Raw genomic sequence first — 22,367 nt, forward strand, 5'->3', positions numbered from 1 at the left:
GTTTTATAAACTGTGTGCATTATTGTCTTTTAAGTTCAGAAACATAGCATTAATAACACATGCACATATACTTGGTCACAAGTAGCTATATACAGAAAGAATTCCTGTGCTTAAAGCATCTGGCAGTTTATAGCATATTTACATGCAAAAAGCAAACTGTCTAGATTTTCTTTACAAAGTGTCACAAGTGAACAATGGGTTGGAAAGGTATGATTATCACACAGACGGTAACGCAGGCAACTCTTGCTCTGCTACAGACATTATTTGTACAAACTGTAACAAGTCTGACTCTCTTATGCTACAAACTCAATGGCTCTATCCCTTACTATGCTTCCTGCACATGCTGCAATGGTCCAAGCTACCTATTCAATGGAAAATAAAATACAGATTTATTGTCCAGCACTCAGTAGTCGAATAGATACATTCCTTTATTACAACAATCTTGCATACCATTGAGAAAAGCTGCAGGGAGTATGTATTTAACTGCAACACACTATGATAAAATAAGAGTCAAAGCTAATCCAACTGGACTCTCCCAATAAAGGTGCTCAAGCAGCCACCTATAATGCTCGAGTTAACACCTACCTAAAGTTGACTGGACAAGTGCCACTGTTATGTAGAGACTTGCCCTTTCTACCTGCAAGAGGTGGCATTGGGGATCATGAAAACTAAGATAGCACTCAAAAGGATAAAGTTCCATTTAATTTGGGAACAGGACAGTGTTCAAGAAAATAGCTTTGAAGCCATTCTCAGATTGCTCATTTGCTTACAGTGGGACATTTCTACACTTACTAAGAGCTCTATGAGTTAGGGGTGACAGAGGAAGTTCAAATGGCACAAGGTGCTGGTTTTTGCAGGATCCATTCTTGTTATTATTTTCTTTTGCCAATTTCTTATTTACATCTGCTCCTGAAAGCATGAAGATAATGCTTTTTCCAATTCAAAAACACCGCAAAACATAAGGGGATTTTGGTTAGAATAATTGGGAATGAGAACTTTTGCAGGGTAATGGGTAAAAACTTGGAGCATCAAACCCATCAGTCAGCCTGTTCAACTAGTTCAATGGTATTGGTAACATTAAAAGCTGAGCTTTCAAACTGTACCCATTAGTGCTTTTTGGTCAACACAATTCACCTCATTAATCAGGATTCTAGTGCTGAGGCCTTTATTGTGCAAAGGGCTCTAACTTTCTGGACCTCTTTTGTTATTTGGGTTGAAAAGAGGGAGGACAGATGATTCGAGGGGGGGGGGAGGTGAGGGGGAAAGGTGGTTGGATCACAGGAATGACTATGACAAATAAAAACTTGAGTTTTAAAACTTTTTTTTTAATATATAAAAACTAGCATTCAACCTAAAAGCAAAATCAGTAATTATTCAACAGAAATGATTCCTAAATCAGGAAAGGAAAACTTAACCACTCAACAAAGAATACAGTTAACTTTTTAAAATAACTCTGAAAAAGTTATCACAAAATAAATATGAAAATGTTAGTGACCATTTCAATGTGGTTTTCTTTTTCAGAATCTCAGCCCAAGTTTGTAACTGGGTAATACATCTAATGAGCTCTTATAGAGTGTTCATAATTATGTACACTTGATAACTTTCAAAGCGTGTACAACAGAAATTCTGGGAAAAGAAAGCTGGTGGATTAATGTGATCTGCAACTGCAAACATCTTGCTGAGGAGATTCTAGTATCATTTGTATATACGAGCGTAAAAGTCTATAGTTTAAATTATTAACTTTGATCCCTCATGTCTTTAAGCAAGACAAGGTTAGTCAAACAAGATCCACACAGTATAGCTGGCTATTTTCAGCTAAACATACAGTACTTGTAACTGGAGATATCTGGGTAGGACAAAAGAGATGTAGGTGAGCATTTTCTTATGTCCATAATCTCCTCTTTAGTTTTCTCTTTTCAAGGTCTCCAGAGTGCATCCATTTTGCTGGTCTGAAAAAGCTGAACTTCAAAATTATCTTCCAGCACATTTACAAAGCTTCTTAATTAGCTGTTCCTTACCCAATAAGCTGAAGGCAATTAAAAATTATTTAGTCAAATAAGACAACTGTGTTTCAAAATTCTGCTGCTATCCTCTTTTAGGTCACTGTAACCATTTGGAAGTACAGTTCTCAAGGTACGCCTGAGATACCTCATAGTGCCAGGTAAGCTGGACCTTCCGACAATGGAGATGATGATGAACTGTTTTGTTGTAATCATTTTAATAGGTGCAATGAGCTGTAAGTACCTGAGGAAATTATTATTACCTCCATTGCCAGAGTTTACAGGGATTAATTTACACTAAAGTCAGTACTAGAAATAATACAAACATTTAGAGACTATAGTTTAAAGTCAGTTATTTAAAGCGGCTGCATTAGCTTAAGAAAAAAAATTAATATGTGTCAAAACAGAAATTGCATAAGACTATTTCAGAATGTGGGAGGCAGTGTCTTATGTCTAATTTATTGAATCCATATTCGTAGCAAATATAGTTTTTAAATAGTCTCAAGAGGTGCAATCAGATCACCTTTGTGTAAAAATATTACTGCTACAGAGGTAACAAGACTCTGCTGCTACTTTGTTCTATTCCTCCAAACTGACCCAGTGCACTTTCTGTCTTGCAAGTCAAGTCCTGAGGTCTCTTTACAAAGAGAAATAGTATTTTTTTAAAATGTAATGGACCTGTCTCATGTTTTGTTTGTCATCAATACATTACAGAATGATTCAACATAATCTGCACACAATCTATAGATATATTCTGGAAACAAGAGTATTATTTTCAAAAGGATAAGCACATTAAAAACAAAACTTTGAATATAACTCAGGCAAGCCAACAAAAAGAAACATGCTTTCATTAAGAAACATCCCTACACTGTTCACATATACAATCAATATGTAAAGGAAACTAGATGAGGCAAAGGATGTTCAGAATTGGAGGAGTATCCCTGATAAGATCAGTTTCTGGTTAAGGTCAAGTTTTCATCTTTGGCAAATTGGAATTGACCTCATCAGAGTTCCACAGTATTTAGTAGTCAAATGTGTGCAATTACAGGCATTCCAACTAAACAGAAAACCCACTTCGCAAGTTTCTCTTTAAGCTGGACAGAAACAAGGGCAAGCAAAAGGATAGGAGACTGACCCACTCAAGGGAAATTCCTTCTTGCCGAGTTTTAAGCGGTCTCTCCTATTCTCATAGATCCTCAAGCAGCACCTTGGACTATAACATTGTTACTTCACAGTATCTTTCTGAAGATTTGTCCATTGTTCATATATGAGTAAGCCCCTCACTGGAGCGGTGACAAATGTGAGCCTTTTGCACTCTCCTTTAGTGTTTAAGACCATGACAGGTAGAAGTCGAATATCAAAATTAAGCTACCTTTTATAATTCTATTGGGGTCAGTCTGTATCAGCAGTTTATTATACAAAATGCTCCCTGAGCACAACTCCAATTTTCTCTGAGAGATTCTGAATGTGTATTAAACAGTAGCATCATTCCATTTCTGAGTGTTTTAGTTTCTGCTTCAAAGGAAGCGCTTCCCTGCTAAAAGAAAACATCGGCTATCTTGATCAGAATGGCAAATAGTAGCCAGAGTAGTCACTCCTGGAATGGCTACCCGTCCTTCACCTATGACAAGCTTCAATGCAACTAGGCTTGACTTACACCACCCTGCTACTCTCAGCCATGTTACTACAGGAGCTGTGAGGAGGACAAATGATCTACCGCTCTCTCCATCCCTCTTCAAACAGCGAGAGGAGAGAAAAACAAATCAGGACACATCATTGCCATCAGACCATTCTCATGGAGATCATTGCTAATTGCTCAGAGTGGCAAGACAAGGGTCTAGAGATAGCTTGAGGTCCTCCCTCTTGGCCAGAGTTGACGCATAGCTCAGAGAGATTTGGAGAGTTTGGCAGGGTGGAAGTAACTTTAACAGCACATAGTCTCACTGACACAAAAGGCAAAAAAGTGAGTGCAGGTGTAACCTTGCATATTGTCAAGCTGAATTTCAGCATTAGCAAATCCATGAGTGATAACTTGTTCCACCTTTAACTTAATTGGCAAAGCCATTCACATTCTCTTTTCAGGGTAAACTGTAGAAAGGTGGGAGGGAGAGAATGTTGATGGGCTGGAAGACAGTCTGCGCATTACTACCTCATCGTAAGACAAATTAGGTAGCATTGAAGTTCGCAAGAGGTGGTTATACATTTGCTGGGAATGGGAAGCAAGAAGTTGTCGATGTTGCACAGAGCCAGGAACCATAACGGGTGAAACAGGAAGACCAGAGGTTAATACTGGCACCATGACCGGTTCAGACTTTCGTGTCTTCGTAGAATTTTTATTCAAATCAACCAACTGAAAATGTGCTCCAAATTTTTCTGCCATATTATGAAGTTCTGGATGATAGCCTCCTAGGAGATAGGGGCTTGTTTGTTTTCCTTTCTTATTGTCCGCTTGACTCACTGAGGATAAGGCCTGATGATTGGACAGGTTCAATTCTTGGTCTCTTTCATGCTTTTCTTCTTGGCTGACTTGATCTAAGTGAGAGTTCAGTGACTTCTTTCCAGTTGGCTCTTCAGCCTCTTTTCTCGACTCATCTAGTCGGTGTGCAAGAAGGCTTTGCTTGACCGATACCATACTACTTGATGGAAATGGTCTGTTTATGGAGCTTTTTTGGAATTCCGCTTGACAGTTCTTTTTTCCGTCTAAAATTAAGGTTGTCCCAAGCAGTGCATGAGGCCCACTTTGTGCTGGAGACCTTTGGCTGCTGTCTGTTGTATTAATTGTTTCAGAGGCAACAGGTAAGGAAGGCAGCTGGGATATATCTGTAGGATGCTTGCCTGCTGCCTCGGAGCTCAAACTTGTTTTCTTGTCTTGAGTGCTCTCGGAACTGGTCGAAGTATAATCTGGCTTCTGGATTTTAGGATATTTTGGTAGACTTAAGTCCGTGGGTAGATCATCAGGCACAACTCCAGAACTGAAGCTCAGGGGTGATGAACTAAGTGACTCCACACCAGAGCTATGATCTGAGTGAATAGAATCTCTTCTCCGGTCACTCACCTCCGTGCAACGTGAGTTCAATCTCAGTTTCTTGGTTGGCTGTTCATTTTTGTTATGGCTTTCCCTGTTCTCACAAATATTTTGCAAAGATTGAGGAAGTAGATAAAGAGGAGCACTCTTGTGTGACAAACAGACTGGTGCATCCATGAAATCTGCGGTTCTCTTTCCTGGAGAACTCCTACTTGACTTGCTGAGGTTTAATGGAGAGGACTGTTCCCTATATTGCATTGAAGGCTCGATCTGTAGTGGTGACTGTTTATTGGATAAATTCTGAGGTAAAATTTCACACAGTTGTCCTTTACGGTCATACATATAGCTGCTGTCCATGGACTTGCTTAAATTCAATCCTTCCTCCACCAAGCCCCTCTTCACCGGGCAACTTAATGAATCTCCATGGTCACTATTCACAAGTAACCCCTCAAATGCAACTGGCCTTGGGTTAACTTCACGTTCTTCCCTGGAATCTGTAACATGTTTGGCAGAATTCAAGTTACTTAACAAGGGTAGAGGAGACACATTCCCTTTCACCATTCGAATTCCATTCACTTGTCCAAAAACAAGCTTCTTTGTTGTTTGAGGATCACATTCAGAGTCTTCTGGGATAAGTCCAGCAACATTTTGTGTTTCACTCTCGCTCCGAGTTTTGCCATACACCTTGCTATCCTGTTTGATGCTCTGTGATCGTTCCATCTTCAGTGTCCTCTGCAAAGCAGGTCTAGATACATCTTTGGATGTGGTCAAGCCCAGCCTGCTTTTAAGAACATCAAGAGGTGAAATGCCTTCAGGTAACTGGAAGCTCAGTATACCAGAGTGAAGGTGCTGGAACATTGCAGATGGAAAGATAGACTTACTGCCCTCTGTGCCAATGTGCAGACTTTGCTTAACACTGGGGCCACTGGACAAGTCCTGAGGCTGCAGGGGTGACTTCTGGCATTTTCCTGCATTTGAACACTCTCTATTTTTCTGGTTTTTTACTTTTTGCTCACGTGATCGGTGTATTTCCATCTCAGACGTCTCACCTTTTCCTAGTCCTGTAACAGGGAAAGTCTTGCTTCTGGGATATTCCCCTGTAATCAATGCACCATCATCTTGGTTTTTACATTTTAGAGTTTGTATCCGTTTGTCTTGGGGGTTGCCCTGAGTACCTGCGTGTTGAGCAGTGGTAGTCCTTTGGCTTTTTTCTTGGCATCTTTCAGCACTTGCTAGATGACCCTGAAAAGGGAAGAGAGAATGGTTTCATTTTTTATCCTATTTCACTCTTCAGTTTATTACCCCCTCCCCCACCCCTCTCCAATTTTCTAGCCCAGACACTAACTGTCATTGTGGCACTATTGCACAAACAGTGACACACAATGCAGCTCAAATGGCCTCTTCACCATCCGACTGTCCAGGCCGTCACCAGCGAGTTCAACTCTGAACTCATTACATTGCAATCCAATCCTGTTCCAGTCAAATTTCGCAACTGTGTACTTTCCACCTGAAGCTAACTGGGCAGCCATTCAAATCAGGAATCCACAAACATGGATGCTAACTTTAGTGTCACCATCACCAGTGTCTAGTTGACATTAACTAATACAAGCACAGATGTGTAAATAAAACCTGGGACCAACATTCCCTTTAAGCTGCATTGAGTGTACAACGGTGCAGAGTCCAGAACTTACCATGCAGGGAACAAACAGGCCATGTACAAGAAGCAGTCTCTTTAAGACTTGTATATGTGCAGCAATCTTAAAGGGACTGTGTAGTGCAACAAACAGGCCATGCACAATGAAGGGAAATTAGAGTGAACTTTGCCTGGGACACTCCTGTTAAGTATGGCTCAGTACTGTGAATTTGCCCATTGACTCAGTACAAGTTTTAAAATGTGAGAGGGGAGGGGCTAGACTCTGCAACATTTAAAAGACAGTTACAAATTCAGATTCCATTTCCCAAGTTTAATATACCAAACAAACATCTATTTATTCCTACTTGATGCTATCCTTGCAAATTTTGGAAGGACCAAAAAGACTTCTATGTTGGTTTGAAATCAGCTTTGCAGCTGGACAGTTTCTCTACCCTGAGCTTTCCTACAGGAGTCAGCAATCTGACTGCCAAACATCCATTTACATTAGGAAGGAAACTGCTGTACAAGTGCACTAACTGGATCAGTCACATCGCTAAAGGCCTGCTGCTCTTTCTTCCAGCTTGGGAACTTTACAAACAAAACACAACAGCTGACAGCGTGTACTACAGATTCAGGTCTTAGCAATAAATACTGGTAGAATAGGAATTCATGCCCAGTTTTCCTCACAGCAAATTCCCAATCTCAGCTATGTCACTATATGGAGAACTAAAGGGAGGCACTACCCAGAGCAAAGAGAGAAAACAGGCAGGGCAATCACTACCTGCTTTACTTGTGATTGAAGCAGAGACAATAAGAACGTTTAAAAATAGGTTAGGCTGATGGTTGAAGGAAAGGGAACTAAACGGGATACAGGAATAGAGCGAGCACATGGGATTAGGACTACTGATCGTGTGGAGGATAAGCATCAACACAGAGTGGTTTGTGTGCTATAATTTCTGTATAAATTGTGCACCCCTAGTGGTAAATGGTACAGCAGCAACTAGGAGATTTAGCTAATTTAGGAGAGTCTAGAAAAGGAAAGAAATTTAAAAAAAACTAAACAGTAAATAAACTAAAAATACAATATCATACAACAGGGATCGCTCTGATACTAGCTTGTCGCCTAAATACATTTATAACACTGCCGGCACTTTCTTGTGCCAGGTCATAGCTGGCACAAGGAAAATGGTACATATCAAATGTCTGCAAATCCACCTCCTGATTTTAAATAACTAGGCTGCAAGATGTCATTCTGATTCAATTACAAACCAGCACAATGGTTGACAAAAACTACTGCAGTATAATACTGAGGCTTCTGTGGGTCCCTCTGGAAAAAGGGCTTTGCTAATGACTTGAACTGCATAGTATAGGATGTATTAAGCACTGGTCACAAGAGCTTTTTCCACATTGAGTGAGGGTAGCTTCTTGATCTTGAAGAAAAAGCATTGTATACCACAAGCTCAACTGTAAATTGGTACCCAGTAGAATGACCTCACCTCTTGCTCTAATATTTGAGTCGATTCCTGAAGTTTTTTCACTTTCAAGTTCAGCTCCCCGTTTTTAGTTTTCACATCTTTCTCAGAGTCCTCAGATGTGCTTGTAGTGTGCTTGCGTGGCTTGGCTGGTGGCAGTGGTTTGTGCTCCTCCCCTTTGAGGTAGCGTTCATATGGAAGGATTAGCCTGCAGAGGAACAGCATGAGTCATCTCATTGTGCTGGACGAGGTTAGCTTCAATCATCATTCTCACAGCTTTCCCCAAACCAATCTCCAGAAGTAATTGCACACAAGGCAGGTCACAAACAATATCGTCAATTTGCTCATGGGTTCTCTAGAGAGATCAATACAGGTTCAGGAGAATGAACAAATGTCGAAGCTGTCAAATTTATGTCCAGCATACCAGGGTCCCTCCTGATGCCTAACTCAGTCCCATATTTCTATTTGTTTCATTGTGTGGGCTAGAGCCATCCTAGTTAGAATTCACCCCTCCAATATTTCTTCTGTCACATAACACCAGAGCCTGAGGGGCACTGACAAATCAATAAATATTCCTGTGAACTATTAGATAGGGAGGGGGTGCTGAAGCTGAGCCCTTGTAATTTGACCCTAAAAGCACAGGCAACTTGATCCTACTCACAAGGTTGCCATGTTTCAGTTATGGAAAGGTGGAAATTTGGAAAGGCCTTTGTTTATAGCATTAACCTCAGCGCCTAACTCAGAATACTCAAGATCTCTCAGTATCAACATGTAATATATAAAAAATAATGGGAACAGAGGGATTATATATGGTCCCCGGATTCCATGGATACCATTAAATGGCCAAGAGGCAAAAGGCTTGAACATCCCTGAACTAGGTGGTATGTGGTACATACGAACATGGAGCAGGAGTAGGCTTTCCAGCCAATCAAGCCTGCTCCGCCATTTAATAATATCATGGCTGATCTAATAGCAACCTCAAATCTGTATCCCTCCTATCCCCGATAACCTATCACCCCCTTGCTTACCAAGAATCTATCTACCTCTGCCTCAAAAATATTCAAAGACTCTGCTTCCACTGCCTTTTCAGGAAAAGATTTCCAAAGGCTCACGACCCTCAGAGAAAAATTTTGTCTCATCTCTATTTTAAATGGTCAACTCCTTATTTTTGAATGGTGACCCCAAGTTCTAGATTCTCCCACATGAGGAAATATCCTCTCCACATCCATCCTGTCAAGACCCCTCAGGATCTTATATTTCAATCAAATAGCCTTTTACTCTTCTAAACTCCAGCGGATACAAGACTAGCCCTTCCATCCTTCCCTCATAAGACAACCCGCCCAAATAAGGTATTAGTCTGGTAAACCTTCTCTGAACTGCTTCCAATACATTTACATCCTTCCTTAAATAAGATGACCATCACTGTACACAGTACTCCAGATGTGGTCTCACTAATGTTCTGTATAACTGAAGCATAACATCCCTACTTTTGTATTCAATTCCCCTCAGAATAAATGATAACATTCTATTAGCTTTCCTAATTACTTGCTGTACCTGCATACTAGCCTTTTGCGATTCATGCACTAAGACACCCAGATCCCTCTGCATCTCACCATTTAGATAATGTGCTTCTCTTTTATTCTTCCTGCCAAAATGGACAATTTCATATTTTCCCACATTAGACTCAATTTGCCAGATCTTTGCACACTCACTTAACCTATCTATATCTTTTTGTAGCTTCCTTACGTCCTCTTCACAACTTACTTTCCTACCTATCTTTGTGCCATCAGCAAATTTGGCCATCATCCCATCCAACCCTTCATCCAAGTCATTTATATAAATTGTAAACAGTTGAGGTCTCAGCACTGATCCCTGTGGCACATCACTCGTTACAATGTCAACCTGAAAAAGACCCATTTATGCCTACACTCTGCTTCCTGTTAGCCAGCCAATCTTCTATCCATGCTAATATGTTAATCCCATACCATGAGCTTTTATTTTCCGTAATAACCTTTGATGTGGCACTTTATCAAATGCCTTGTGGTGGTTATTATTTTTTAAACTATTCGTACCTGTGTGAGGCCCTTAAGCCATGCTTGACACAAAGCCACTCCTGTGTAAATCACAACTCCACATCACAGTTCAGAGTTTGAGCATCTCAGAGGCATCCTTTCCTCTATTTAATATATCTTGGTTTAGCTAAGCTACACATCTGTCAAGATGATTTTCACTATGGGTGGTCCCAGCTATTATCTGCACTATTCAATGGCGAGTACAATTAAAGCTTACGCAGTTCCTTGTGGTGGTGGTTGGGGGGGCTAAAAGTAAAATAGGTCAATATATAGGAAGTCACCTCCAATTCCTGTCATGTAGCCCTGACTGGCTGCCACACAATTTTTCAAGAATGACTTAACAGCTGAAATTCATTAAAGAATAAATTATACTCCAGATTTTAAAAAAAGATCATACAAAATCAGGCTCCAAAGTTGATTTCTAGTTAACTTCCAACTAACATGCTCAGAGGAGTTTTTTTTTTTATTTGTTCATGGGATGAGGGCGTTGCTGGCTAGGCCAGCAACTTATTGCCCATCCCGAATTGCCCTTGTTCAGAAGTCAACCACATTGCTGATGGGTCTGGAGTCACATGTAGTTCAGGCCAGGTAAGGACAGCAGATTTCCTTTCCTAAAGGGCATTAGTGAACCAAATAGGTTTTTACAACAATCAGAAATGGCCATCATCAGGCTTTTAATTCCAGATTTTTATTAAGTTCAAATTTCACCATCTGCCTGGTGGGATTCGAACCCAGGTTACCTGGGCATTACCCTGGGTCTCTGAAACACTAGCCCAGTGAACTTTGGATCAGTATTTGTGCTTTCCTTGATCTGGACAAGGTTACCTTCAAAGTAAATCTTTTTACGCTTGCACCTGGCCTGCATAAGAGAGGCATCTGTCCGTGGTGTGTACACAGGCTCCTCCTCACCCTTCTATCCCTTCATTCACAGGCCAAACACAGCACACAGTCTCCCCTTGCCCTCCCTCCAAACAGCACACTCTTCTCTCCTCTCGACCTCTTCCTCAATCCCATCTTCTCTCATCAGAAGAGAATAAAATTTCTTCACAACACTGTAATATCCTTACTAGAATGAATAATGGAATAAGAATAATAATTTTACTGGAGCAATCCTTTAGAAACCAGTTCTTCAGGACATGCTTCTACATACCTGAAGGTTTACAATGAACAACAGTTAATTTTTCTAAAAATAGAATCTCAGAATTTAAAGTAGAAACTGGACATTCAGCTCAAATTTGTAACAATTTTCCATCACAAGCCAGCCAAGTTAACCCACTATGCTATTTGCTACCTGTGTCCTTCAACATCCCTATTTTTTCATGCAATTATTTAATTGCCTTTTAAAAAAAACGTATTCATCCTGACTCAGTTGTAGTGCCCTCGACTCAGAATCAGAAGATTGTGGGTTCAAGACCCACTGCAGAGACTTAAAACTATAATCCCGGCTGGCCCTTAAATGCAGTTACGAGTGTGCTGCATTGTCGGAGGTGGTGTGTTTCAGATAAGACATTAAATGTCTGCTCTCTCAGGTGGCACTACTCGAAGAAGAACAGAGGAGTACTCTCTGGAGTCTTGCGCAGCATTTGTCCCACAACCAACATAACTAAAACAGATTATTTGATTATTTATTCTTTCCTGTTGGTGGGACCTTGCTCTAAACATATTTGCTGCAACTTTTCTTCCATTACAACAGCAGTTACACTCTGAAGTACTTCATTTGTCATGAAACACTTTGAGGAGTGTCTTGAGGTCCTGCAAGTGTGTTTTATTTCTCACTGGTTAGTGGTAGAAAATTCATGGCAACATCAGAGTGAGCCTACACTACATTTGTCATAATAATGCCCTTGATGTTGTCAGGTAAATAACAATAACTACTGAACTTAAGCAATAACACATTGAGAGGATAGTAGCACGTTTTTGGGGCTCTCTAAGAAAAAAGAACTTGTATAAATACTGTGTCTTTCATATCTTTGGGACATTCAAAAGTGCATAAGCACTACTGTAGACAAGTGCAGCAAGATTCCATAACAGCAACAAGATAAAATGACCAGATCTTCCACAAAGCAGCAATCACCTCCGGATTGCCGCCCTGACGGTACTTTTCTGTGCCCTGATGCAGCTCCACATTTTTGGCCGAGTCTTCCAAGCCTGGCTTCTCTGGAAACGCGGAGTATACAGTCCACTGGAGAACTCCGGCATAGCGGAGTAGCATCAGGGGAAGACTGGGCACGCCCCCTTGTTACAGCACCAGCTGACATAAGGTAAATTTAAATGGCCAGTGTAAATATTAGTGAATGAAAGAATGAATGGGGAGGGTGGTAGGTGGGTGAGATAGGTAGTAGGTGAGGGGGCAGTTGGGTCAAGTCGGGAGGGGTGGTCAGGTTGGGGCGGGGGTAGTTGGGGGGCAGGAAATCAGTGAGAGTGATTGGGGGCGGGTTCAGTTCCGTAGTTACTTAGGAGTTAGACTAGGATTTTTCAGTCTAACATTTCCTGAGTAACTATCCAGGTAAGTACGTCGGAACTCAAGACTTGGAGACTTTGTGGAAGGTCCCGGGGAGCAGGAGAATCGATTGTTGAAGTTCAAACTGTCTGGGCAATTCCCACAGAGATCAGCATATTGAGACTTCCATGGGGTCCCGACGCGCACCTTGGGTCGTACATTCCATCTCTGACGACCGGAGACCAGTAGATATGGGCCAATCTGTTTTAGTAATGTTGGTTCATAGTATAAATGTTGGTCAAGAGAACAGGAGAACTCCACTGCTCTTCTTCATATAGTGGCATTGGACCTTTCATCTTCACCTGAGAAGGTTTATAGAACTTTGATTTAATGTCGCACCTGAAAGACATCAACTACGGCAGTGCAAGAACTCCACATCACTGCACCAGGACTGCCAGCTAGATGTGATTAAGTCTTTAGAGAGGGTCTTGAACTTACAGCCTTCTGACTCAGAGATGAATGTGCTACCAATGAGGCAAGGCCTGCACTTTGGTTCACCTCTTACTTTTAAGAAGATTTAGTCTTTGTGTGTTGTCAAGAAAAGCAACTAAGCCACTTAGCATCATTTCAGGATGAAGCCATATCCAAGTAATACAATGACACATTTAGGTACAAACTACATCATTGTGTTTCATAATTTTTCTTACCAAAACCTTCTTAATACAAAATTGTGCCTCTTTAAATTTCATTTATTTGAATAAATTTCAGTATGGATCTCAAATTTGCTGGGAACTTGGAAGTGCCTCAGTTCAATTCACTTAGGCTCCTGATATTGTGAACTGGCTTTGAATCCACAGGAGAAAGGTCATATTCTAGCACAATATACAACTAATATCCCTATAAACAAGTTGCCTGCACCTTTTCTTCAGCTGAACCCAAAAGTTTTCTAATGCACTGTTCCAGGAACTGAATTCACACTGCAGAAACTCAATTTAGGTCGCCTGTCAGCTGATGGTTTGTGGTCCTGTTCCTAGAGGTGAGAGCTGGAACAGGTCCTGACTTCAGTCACTTATGAAAGTCAGGCAACCTGAACCACCTTCACTTAGGTAAATAACAAACCTAAGTTCCAGGATAAAGGACAGTAGCTGATGACTTCTTTTATCAACTCCGTACCATCTCATTATGCTCCGGCGCAATAGCCACTGATCTGATAACAGATTCTGTCCATTGTCTGAAGAAGTTGGAGGTTTCACAGATAGCTGGAATTTTAAGAGTGCAGGCTGACAGTGAGATGCAATGTACTCTACCTCTCGTAGTGTCTCCTGGTACAAGTGGCAGCGCTAGTGCTCCCTGGGTTACCACCCAGCTCATCATAGATATGTTTCCACAACCGGCGGGCAGTTACCTGCAACAAGAAGTCAGGACCTTTTAATAAAGGCCACTGCTAGCTTAAAAAAAAAATAAAAGCTGCACAACTGATAGCTTTCAAATTTAAATTCCATTTTCCTCAAAATACTGACAAAGGGGGAGTTAGATACGACCGGTGCTACCCTAACGTGTAGTATTGGGAGATCATCAGCTGAACCCGCCTTCCGTTTTGGATGTAAACAGAATCCTTAGGATCTTGGAGCAGAATGGATAATTTCTCTGAACCCACAGTTATGAGCTACCCAATGAAGGAAACAAATTCACCGAATACCACAACTGTGGCAAATTCAATACACTGAAGCAGGTCAGACTATGGGAAAGTGCCTTACACTTCAAGGGAGGCTGAAAGAAACAGGACACATTACTTTGAAATGCCCAATACACTGTGGAAGAAGGGAGGGAAAGAGAATAGAGAAGCAAGATTCAGGGTGAATTCATATTTGACGGTCAACGTGGTCAGAATCATTAAGGAAATATGCTTTAATGGCATGGGGACTGATGCATCAGGGAAAAGCCATCTTAAGCAAGGGTGGAGAATTGCGAGTGTCAGAGAGATCCTCCAAAGTGAACACAAATTTCTGAACTCAGCAGCTTCTTCATTATACTAATGAGTCAGTGGGTTCCAAGGTCCATTTATTTCAAAACTAGTTACAAGGATATGTCTTAACAGCCCTGAGAAAATAAGAGGAAGGATACTTACTGCCTCGTATCCTCCAAGCCGTTGTGTGACAGTAAACATTATGAACAGATCAACTAATGAAAAAAGAAAACATGTCAGAGCGGGTGAACAATGGATTTTCAAACATGATGTCAAATTCAATACTATCCACTACATTTGGGATGCACCTCTTGCCAGATACACCCCTTGAATTTAAACACTAGCATGAGGGTTTGTCTGCATTTGGACAGCTGTAGTGCAAAACCCCAGGTTTTACATAATTAGCACTGCTGCAGCTACGTAACTCCAAAAGAATCACAGAGGATGCTTGGGTGGAAAAAGAGCATCAATTAGGTTATCTTGGCTGGGGGGAGCAGAAGAGGAAGTGACTCAGTTCACTTATTATACCTGACATAACTCAATAGTCAAGTGGAAAAATGTCCCGCTAAGCACTTTGAACATTAATCATCATTTTAAAGAACTAAAGGAACACAGAACTATACAAATGTTGGTAATTCTAGTGGACTGCTGTGGTAAATGACTTCACTACTCGAAATTCCTACATAAATCAAGCTCACGCTCCTGACTTGTGTCCTGTAGATTGTGCACAGGCTTTGGGGAGTCAGAAGGTGAGTTACTTGCCTCAGAATTCCCAGCCTCTGACCTGCTCTTGTAACCACAGTATTTATATGGCTGGTGAGTTCAGTTTCTGGTCAATGGTAACCCCCAGGATGTTGATAGTGGGGTATTCAGTGATGGCAATGCCATTGAACTTCAAGGAGAGATGGTTAGATTCTCTCTTGTTGGAGATGGTCATAGCCTGGCACTTAAACGGCAAGTAATGTTCACGCCACACATCAGCCTGGGCCTCTAGATGACTCATCCAGTGACAATACCACTACACCATCATCTCACCATTCCAGATTTCCAGCATCTGTAATACTCTGTTTTCCAATTACTGTTCTTTCTAATTTTTTTGTTCTACACAGCCCGTTTGTTGCACTGTGTAGTCCCTTTAAGCTGTGCACTTACGTACCTTAAAGGGAATGTTGCATGTGCACAGCTTGTTTCTGGCACTGTGTAGAACGTCCCAGCTTGTTACTCAGCCATGGAGTTTGGAGGGAACATTGTAGCCAAGTGCTTACACAGTTCATTTTGTGTGTTCAATTCTGTATTTTCTGTCGGTGCTGGTATCCAAGTTGATGTATATTGCCCCTGACCTGTTTTGTTACTCAGGTAAAGAGAAAGCAACACTGTGGTGAAGAAACTGGAGGGGTTAGAGGGGGCGGGGCAGGGGCAGCCTTAAATTTCTAGAAACTGCTCGTTCCAAGAATGACATCATGTTTGGTGCCAGAAGCGGTCATGTAGCAAACTGGATCTAGTGACAATTTGTGTTGCACCATTTTCCAATTTTGACCTGGGTTAAACAGGAAAGTATGCTACATTTGCTGAAGTATAGCAATGACCTTAGACAGCACCTTCCAAACCCACGACCACTACTGCCTAGGACAAGGGCAGCAGATAGATGGGAACATCAACACCTGGAAGTTCCCCTCCAAGCCACTCACCATCCTGACTTGGAAATATATCGCCGTTCCTTCACTTTTGCTGGGTCAAAATCCTGGAACTCCCTCCCTAACAGCACTGTGGGTGTACCTACACCACATGGACTGCAGCGGTTCAAGAAGGCAGCTCACCACCACTTTCTCAAGGGCAGCTAGGAATGGGCAATAAATGCTGGCCTAGCCAGCGAAGCCCACATCCCGTGAATGAATAATAAAAAAAAAATGCAACCTCATGTTGTTAGACACAGCAGCACCACAACCCAATGGCATGGAAGCTGTCTGATTGTAGTTTCTTTTTAAAAAACACTTATTTAATTGGCAGATTGCATTTTAGACTTGCACCAGTTTGGACCCTCGCCTGTGTGGGAGTAATGTGACATGGGTCATGCGTGGGCTTTCCTGTACTTTTGAATTCCCAGTTTTGGCCATTCCACTGTTCAGGAGTTGCAATGTGGAGACCAGGAAGTCTTGTATGACAACAGCTTGAACACTGCAGGGGCAGCGGTTCAGGCTGCTGTTAAACATGTGCCCACTACCAGAGGCCTGAGGGTCAATTACCTGTCCAATCTCTAAGCTAGCAATGAAGCAGAGAGGAAAAAAAACCTCACACAGTTATAAGCCTGGCTGGAAAACAGTAAACTTTGTGTTTTCCAGTTCCGAATAAGGTCATATTGGACACAAAACTGGGCCAGCATTTATTGCCCATCCTTGGTTAACTCCTTTCCTCTCACCTTCGATGCTGCCAGGCCTGCTGAGTTACGCCAGCAGTTTATTTTTTATTTCAAACTTCATTTTACACCAGGAGAGAAATAATGCAACATTGCTCTCCTCCTCCCCCAATTATTTTGGAGTGTAATATGATACTACAACATTTGGTGATGTCAATATGATACTACAACATTTGGTGATGTCAATATGATACTACATCATGGGTACAGATGTTAATGCCAATAGCAGCCAAAAAGCATTGGATCAGCAGTTTAACTGCCAAGACAGGTGTAGACAGGTTTGGTTGGTCCAACTACTGTGATTGAAACCAAGTTGTTCCCAATGTGGTAAAACTACCTTGCAAGGCAGTTAGGCAGGAGTACAATACCTGAAGTAGCCCATTCTGGAACACTCTTGTCCTCACCAGTCACACCACTTGCTTCTGGCCGCTCAACAAAATTACAGAAAAACTGATCCATCAGATTAACTGATACTACACTTCAGGCTGCATCTTTGGAGTGAAAAACAGAGTTAATGTTTCAGGTCTTGTCTTTTCATCAGGCCTGAAACATTAACTCTGTTCTTCTCTCCACAGATGCTGCCTGACCTGCTGAGTATTTGCAACATTTTCTGTTTTCGTTTCAGATTTCCAGCATCCACAGTATTTTGCTTTTGTAATACTAGACCTCAACTGACTTGTTACTACCAGGCATAAATTACTACCAATTAACAAATAAATAAATATTAGAGGTGGTAGCACAGGATGTGTCTTGGTAGTGTGCTATGTGCAAATTCATGGACAACGAGATTATCCCCAATTTCCACATTGTCAATAAACGTCTCGGGTTTGAGACACTCGGCACAGAGTCTTGGTTGGATTGCAGGTTAAAGGCACTCCAATACAAAGGGAGGGAGAGAAATGTTTGGATTGCTTTTGCCAGAGAATAGCGCAGGTGCAAGAAGGGGAATGTGTGACTGTTAGTCAGTAGGTTAACAGGGTTCCGAGAGGAGATGGTCCCGCAGACACTGGTCATGTCAAATAGGTATAATGTACTAGCTGCCTACAAATATAAGGATACAGGTTGCAGGCTAAACAGCCAGAATGCTAACCATGGCACATGGAGCTGAAGGCAGTCAAAAAACGGAATTGACATAGGTATACAGAGATCAGCAAGGTAAATGTTATGCTGAAGGCCAGGTATAGGAAGGAGAGTTTCTATTTCATGGGACGCGAGTGCCAATACTGGAACAGGAAGGAGTTGTACTACTGGGACAGACTCCACTTGATCTGGGCTAAAACCAATATATTAGCAGAAAGGATAAATAGGAATGTCAATAGCTTTTTAAATGGTAAGATGAAGGGAGAAAACTGGTAAAAATAACATTAGTGTGATGACAAAAGAAATAGATGAAAGTGAAGGTCAGATCAAGGTATGGAACCAGGGTAACATTACAATTATTAATCAGGAGCACAAAAGGACCTGCTTAAAAATGAAGTAAAAATAAAGACAAATTAAATCACCTATACAACAATGTACGCAGCCTCCAAAAGAAAATAGGAGAGCTAGAGGCAATAATCTATAGTCTATAGTGAAGAACCAGATGTAGTAGGAATAAATAAAACAAGGCTACAAAAAGAACAGGCCAACTAGGTATTGGAGATTAAAACTAATCTGAAAGGATAGGGAAGGAAGGGGGTTGTGGAGTAACTGTACTAATTTGATATAACAATATTAGTCAAAAAAAAATAACATAACTAATGGAAACAGAATCCATGCAGAATGAAATAAAAGATAAGGGAATGATCACACTAATAGGGATATATTACAGACAACCTCAATGGAAACGAGGTTAAGGAAGAAATATTTAAGAACTTTGTGAAATGAGTAAAGGCCATAGGGGGCAAAAGGTGTACAGAGAATGGAGTCTTAGAATGTGCGGAGGACTTCTTTCTTACTCACTATGTAAAATAAATTCTAACGCGAGAGAGAGAGAGCGCGCGAACGAACGAGAGCGAGAGTATTACTGGTTCTGATAATAGGAAATGAACCAGAGCAGATAACAGAAGAATGCATAGGGGAGCGTTTAGGCAATGGCTATCACAACATAATAAGGTTTCAAATAAAGATCAAGAAGGATATAGGTAAAACAAAGACAAAGTTAATGAATTGTAAAAAGCTGATTTTAGGGGGATGCGACTGGAACAAGGAAATTAAGACAGAGTAATTTACTGGCCAAGGAACAGAAGAGCAGTGGGAAACATAGAAAAGCCGAATGGCAATGACAATGAGACAGCAGAAATATTAGGATTTACTAGAGAAACTTACACGGTTGGCGTGACTTTAGAAGATATAAAGATATTAAAGATAGAAATAGGGCAGAATTTTGCCTTTGTCAGGTGGGCTCGATGGGGGTAGGTGGGAAGCCAACCACCGCCCATGATTGAGGCCGGAAGGCGATTCCTTGCTGGCGGGCCAATTAAGGCAGGGGAAGAGGGGCGAGCGGGACGAGTGCAAGCTTCGTGCATGCATGCGAGTGCCACTTGACAATCTCCACAGTACAGAGCTGCCTCAGGGAGAAGAGGAGTTTTTAAAAAATATAAGAAATGAAAAATGTAATAAAACATGTCCCCTCCTGTGAAAGAGGGAACATGTTTTATTACATTTTTCGTTTCATTTTTTCTCAAACTCTTCATCTCCTTGAGGCAGCTCTGTCACATGGGCAGGGACATGTTATTAATTAAATGTTATTCTTATTTGCTTTAGGAAACCTCATCCCGCCCTTGGATGAGGTTTCCTAAAAAGTGCGAAGGCTGTTCGGCCTTTTCGCCTGCCCGCCAACCATAAAGTTGGGTGGGCAGCGAAAAATTTAAGTTAATAACCTTGTTAATTGCCTTAACAGGCCTTTTAATTGTCGTGCCCATCAACCGAAATATCACACGAACGGGCGTTGACATCGAGATGCTCGCCCGACATTATCGCACGTCATTTATTTTTCAATGTATAAAATTCTAACAGGGCTAGACAGGCTAGATGCAGGGAGCATGTTTCCCCTGGCTGGGGAGTCTAGAACCAGGGGCCACAGTCTCAGGAAATGGGGTAGGCCATTTAGGACTGAAATGAGGAAAGATTTCTTCATTCAGAGGGTGGTCGACCTGTGGAATTCTCTATCACAGAAGGCTGAGGAGGCCAGGCCACTGAGTATATTCAAGAAAGAAATTGATAATTTTTTGGATATTAGGGGCATCAAAGGGTATGGAGTGAAAGTGGGAATATGGCGTTGAGATAGAGGATCAGCCATGATCATAATGAATGATGGAGCAGGCTCAAAGGGCCGAATGGCCTACTCCTGCTCCTATTTTCTATGTTTATGCTTGAGCGGGTCAGGCATGTGCCCGCCCACCGAGCTAAAATTTTTGCCCATAGGGGAGATAATTAACAAACTATTCAAACTTGGAAAGGATTAAACCTCTTGTCCAAATGGATTGCATTTCTGCATCTTGACAGAAGTTAGGGAAGAGACTATAGAGGTCCTATCATATACACAAAGAAAACCATTGCAAAAGGGAATAGTGCTAGAAGACTGGTAGACAGTCAATGTGATTCCTATACTTAAAAAAACACATAGAACAAATCCGGTGAACTATAGATCCATTAGCTTAATGGCATGGCAGGAAAGATTGTGAAATCCTTACTCAAAGATTTAAAAGAAAAACATCTAGAACCTGAATGTATAATAAAGACCAGCTGCCGTACACTCCAAAAGAGAAGTTCATGCTTGAAGAACCTTACTGAATTATTGAAGAAGAAACAGGAAGGATAAATATGGGTAGCGCAGGAGACTTTTTCACTCAAAGGGTTGTGAATCTTTGGAATTCTCTACTCCAGAGAGTTGTGAAGGTTCCATTGTTGACTATATTTAAGGTTAGGATAGACAGATTTTTTGACTCTCAGGGAATAAAGGGATATGGGGAGTGGGCAGGAAAGTGGAATTGAAGCCCAGGATCAGCCATGATCATATTGAATGGAGGAGCAGGCTCGATGAGCTGCATGGTCCACTCCTTCTCCTACTTCTTGTGTTCTTTGATAAGGTACCATAGTGCAGACTCATGATTAAAGTCAGAACATGCAAAGTCAGAGATCATGTAGCAGAATAGATAGCAAGTGACTACAAAGTAGAAAAGAGTAAAAGTATAAAGTAATTAGTCAGATTGGCAAATAGTTGGACATGATATTCCATAGGATCATTGCAGGGTGTTGTTTACCATTACATATATGATTGCCTATTACAAACAACTGAAGGAATATGCTGCTTGATTTGAATAGCCAGTCACTGGGATGTACAGCCTACCTGGCATCACACTGGCACTGAAATTTGTACATGACTTTGCTCAATTGTGTGGTAAGCAGAATGTATTTTTGGACTGATGGCAGTATTCCTGCTGGTGGAAAATACCATTCACGTAGCCACTGCATTGTAGCAGTGTTAAACAGCTCGATTAACCTGTTGTTCAAATTTTTGCGATACTTTGCCTTTCCAGGGTAATTTGAGATAGGGCACCTTTCGGGTCCGAAAGTGGCAGCCTGTGGCCCATTTGTGAGTTTACATGATTCACAGCGAACAATGGTCTGATCAGGATAGCCTTTGTCCTGCAGGATAGTTTTGATGCACTCTATTTCTGTGTCAAGCTCCCAAGGTGACCAAATGGTTAGGGCCCGCTTGCTAGAAGTGAAATACATTCATATGCAGGGATCAGTTCTCTGCAAACAAAAGGAATATGTTCAAGCCTTGAGCCTTTTTTGAATTACTGAGCAGCTTGGGGAGCCTATAGTTCCCTGTTGCATTTTCCATAGCCACGCCTAGACCAATGAGAGTCAGCTTGCAATCAGCATGCTTTTTTCCTGTAATATAAATTGTGGTGATCGTTTGAAATTTGGCATTCTTGCATTTGTGACATGATGAGTGCAAGACAAAAAGCTTTGGCAAAGTATCTTTTTTTCTCAACAATTTTCAAGGCAGTGGAAGTCTGGAACTCTCTTCCATACGAACAGTAGATGCGAGACCATTTAAAAATTTGAAAACTGAGATTAGCGCTATTTATTAGCTAGGGGTATTAAGGGCCATGGAGTCAAGTTTGATAAAGAGAGTTAGGACAGAGCAGCCATCAGGCCTGAATGGCAGAACAGGTTCGAGGGACTGAATTAAAGGTTCTTATAAAAAGGTTTGAGAGAATATGGAATGCATTCTCTCATAGACACAAAGTCCAAACGGAAATGTTTAAAAAGGAGGTAGATGCAATAGTTAACAATTGTGATTAAAAAGAGTTGGCAAAACTAACAAAAATGATGGAGTAAGTTAAATGGACC

At 41.3% G+C, this 22,367-nt stretch overlaps 1 protein-coding gene across 3 annotated transcripts in view; it reads right to left on the reverse strand.

The window, feature by feature from the left end:
* Window positions 1-1,312: 1,312 nt before the first annotated feature.
* The window catches only part of LOC144685777 (uncharacterized), a 99,169-nt gene continuing 78,114 nt past the window's right edge, over window positions 1,313-22,367 (reverse strand). For all 3 annotated transcript variants that reach the window (XM_078550643.1, XM_078550642.1, XM_078550645.1), the window contains 4 exons: window positions 14,771-14,823; window positions 13,950-14,047; window positions 8,155-8,338; window positions 1,313-6,267 (listed from right to left, as the gene is read on the reverse strand). In XM_078550643.1, the coding sequence (XP_078406769.1) occupies window positions 4,066-6,267; window positions 8,155-8,338; window positions 13,950-14,047; window positions 14,771-14,823 (2,537 nt within the window). In that variant the 3' untranslated portion in view covers window positions 1,313-4,065. The remainder of the gene's footprint in view (window positions 6,268-8,154; window positions 8,339-13,949; window positions 14,048-14,770; window positions 14,824-22,367) is intronic.

This window comes from Cetorhinus maximus, chromosome 10, assembly GCF_964194155.1.
Source record: "Cetorhinus maximus chromosome 10, sCetMax3.hap1.1, whole genome shotgun sequence".
NCBI lineage: Eukaryota > Metazoa > Chordata > Chondrichthyes > Lamniformes > Cetorhinidae > Cetorhinus > Cetorhinus maximus.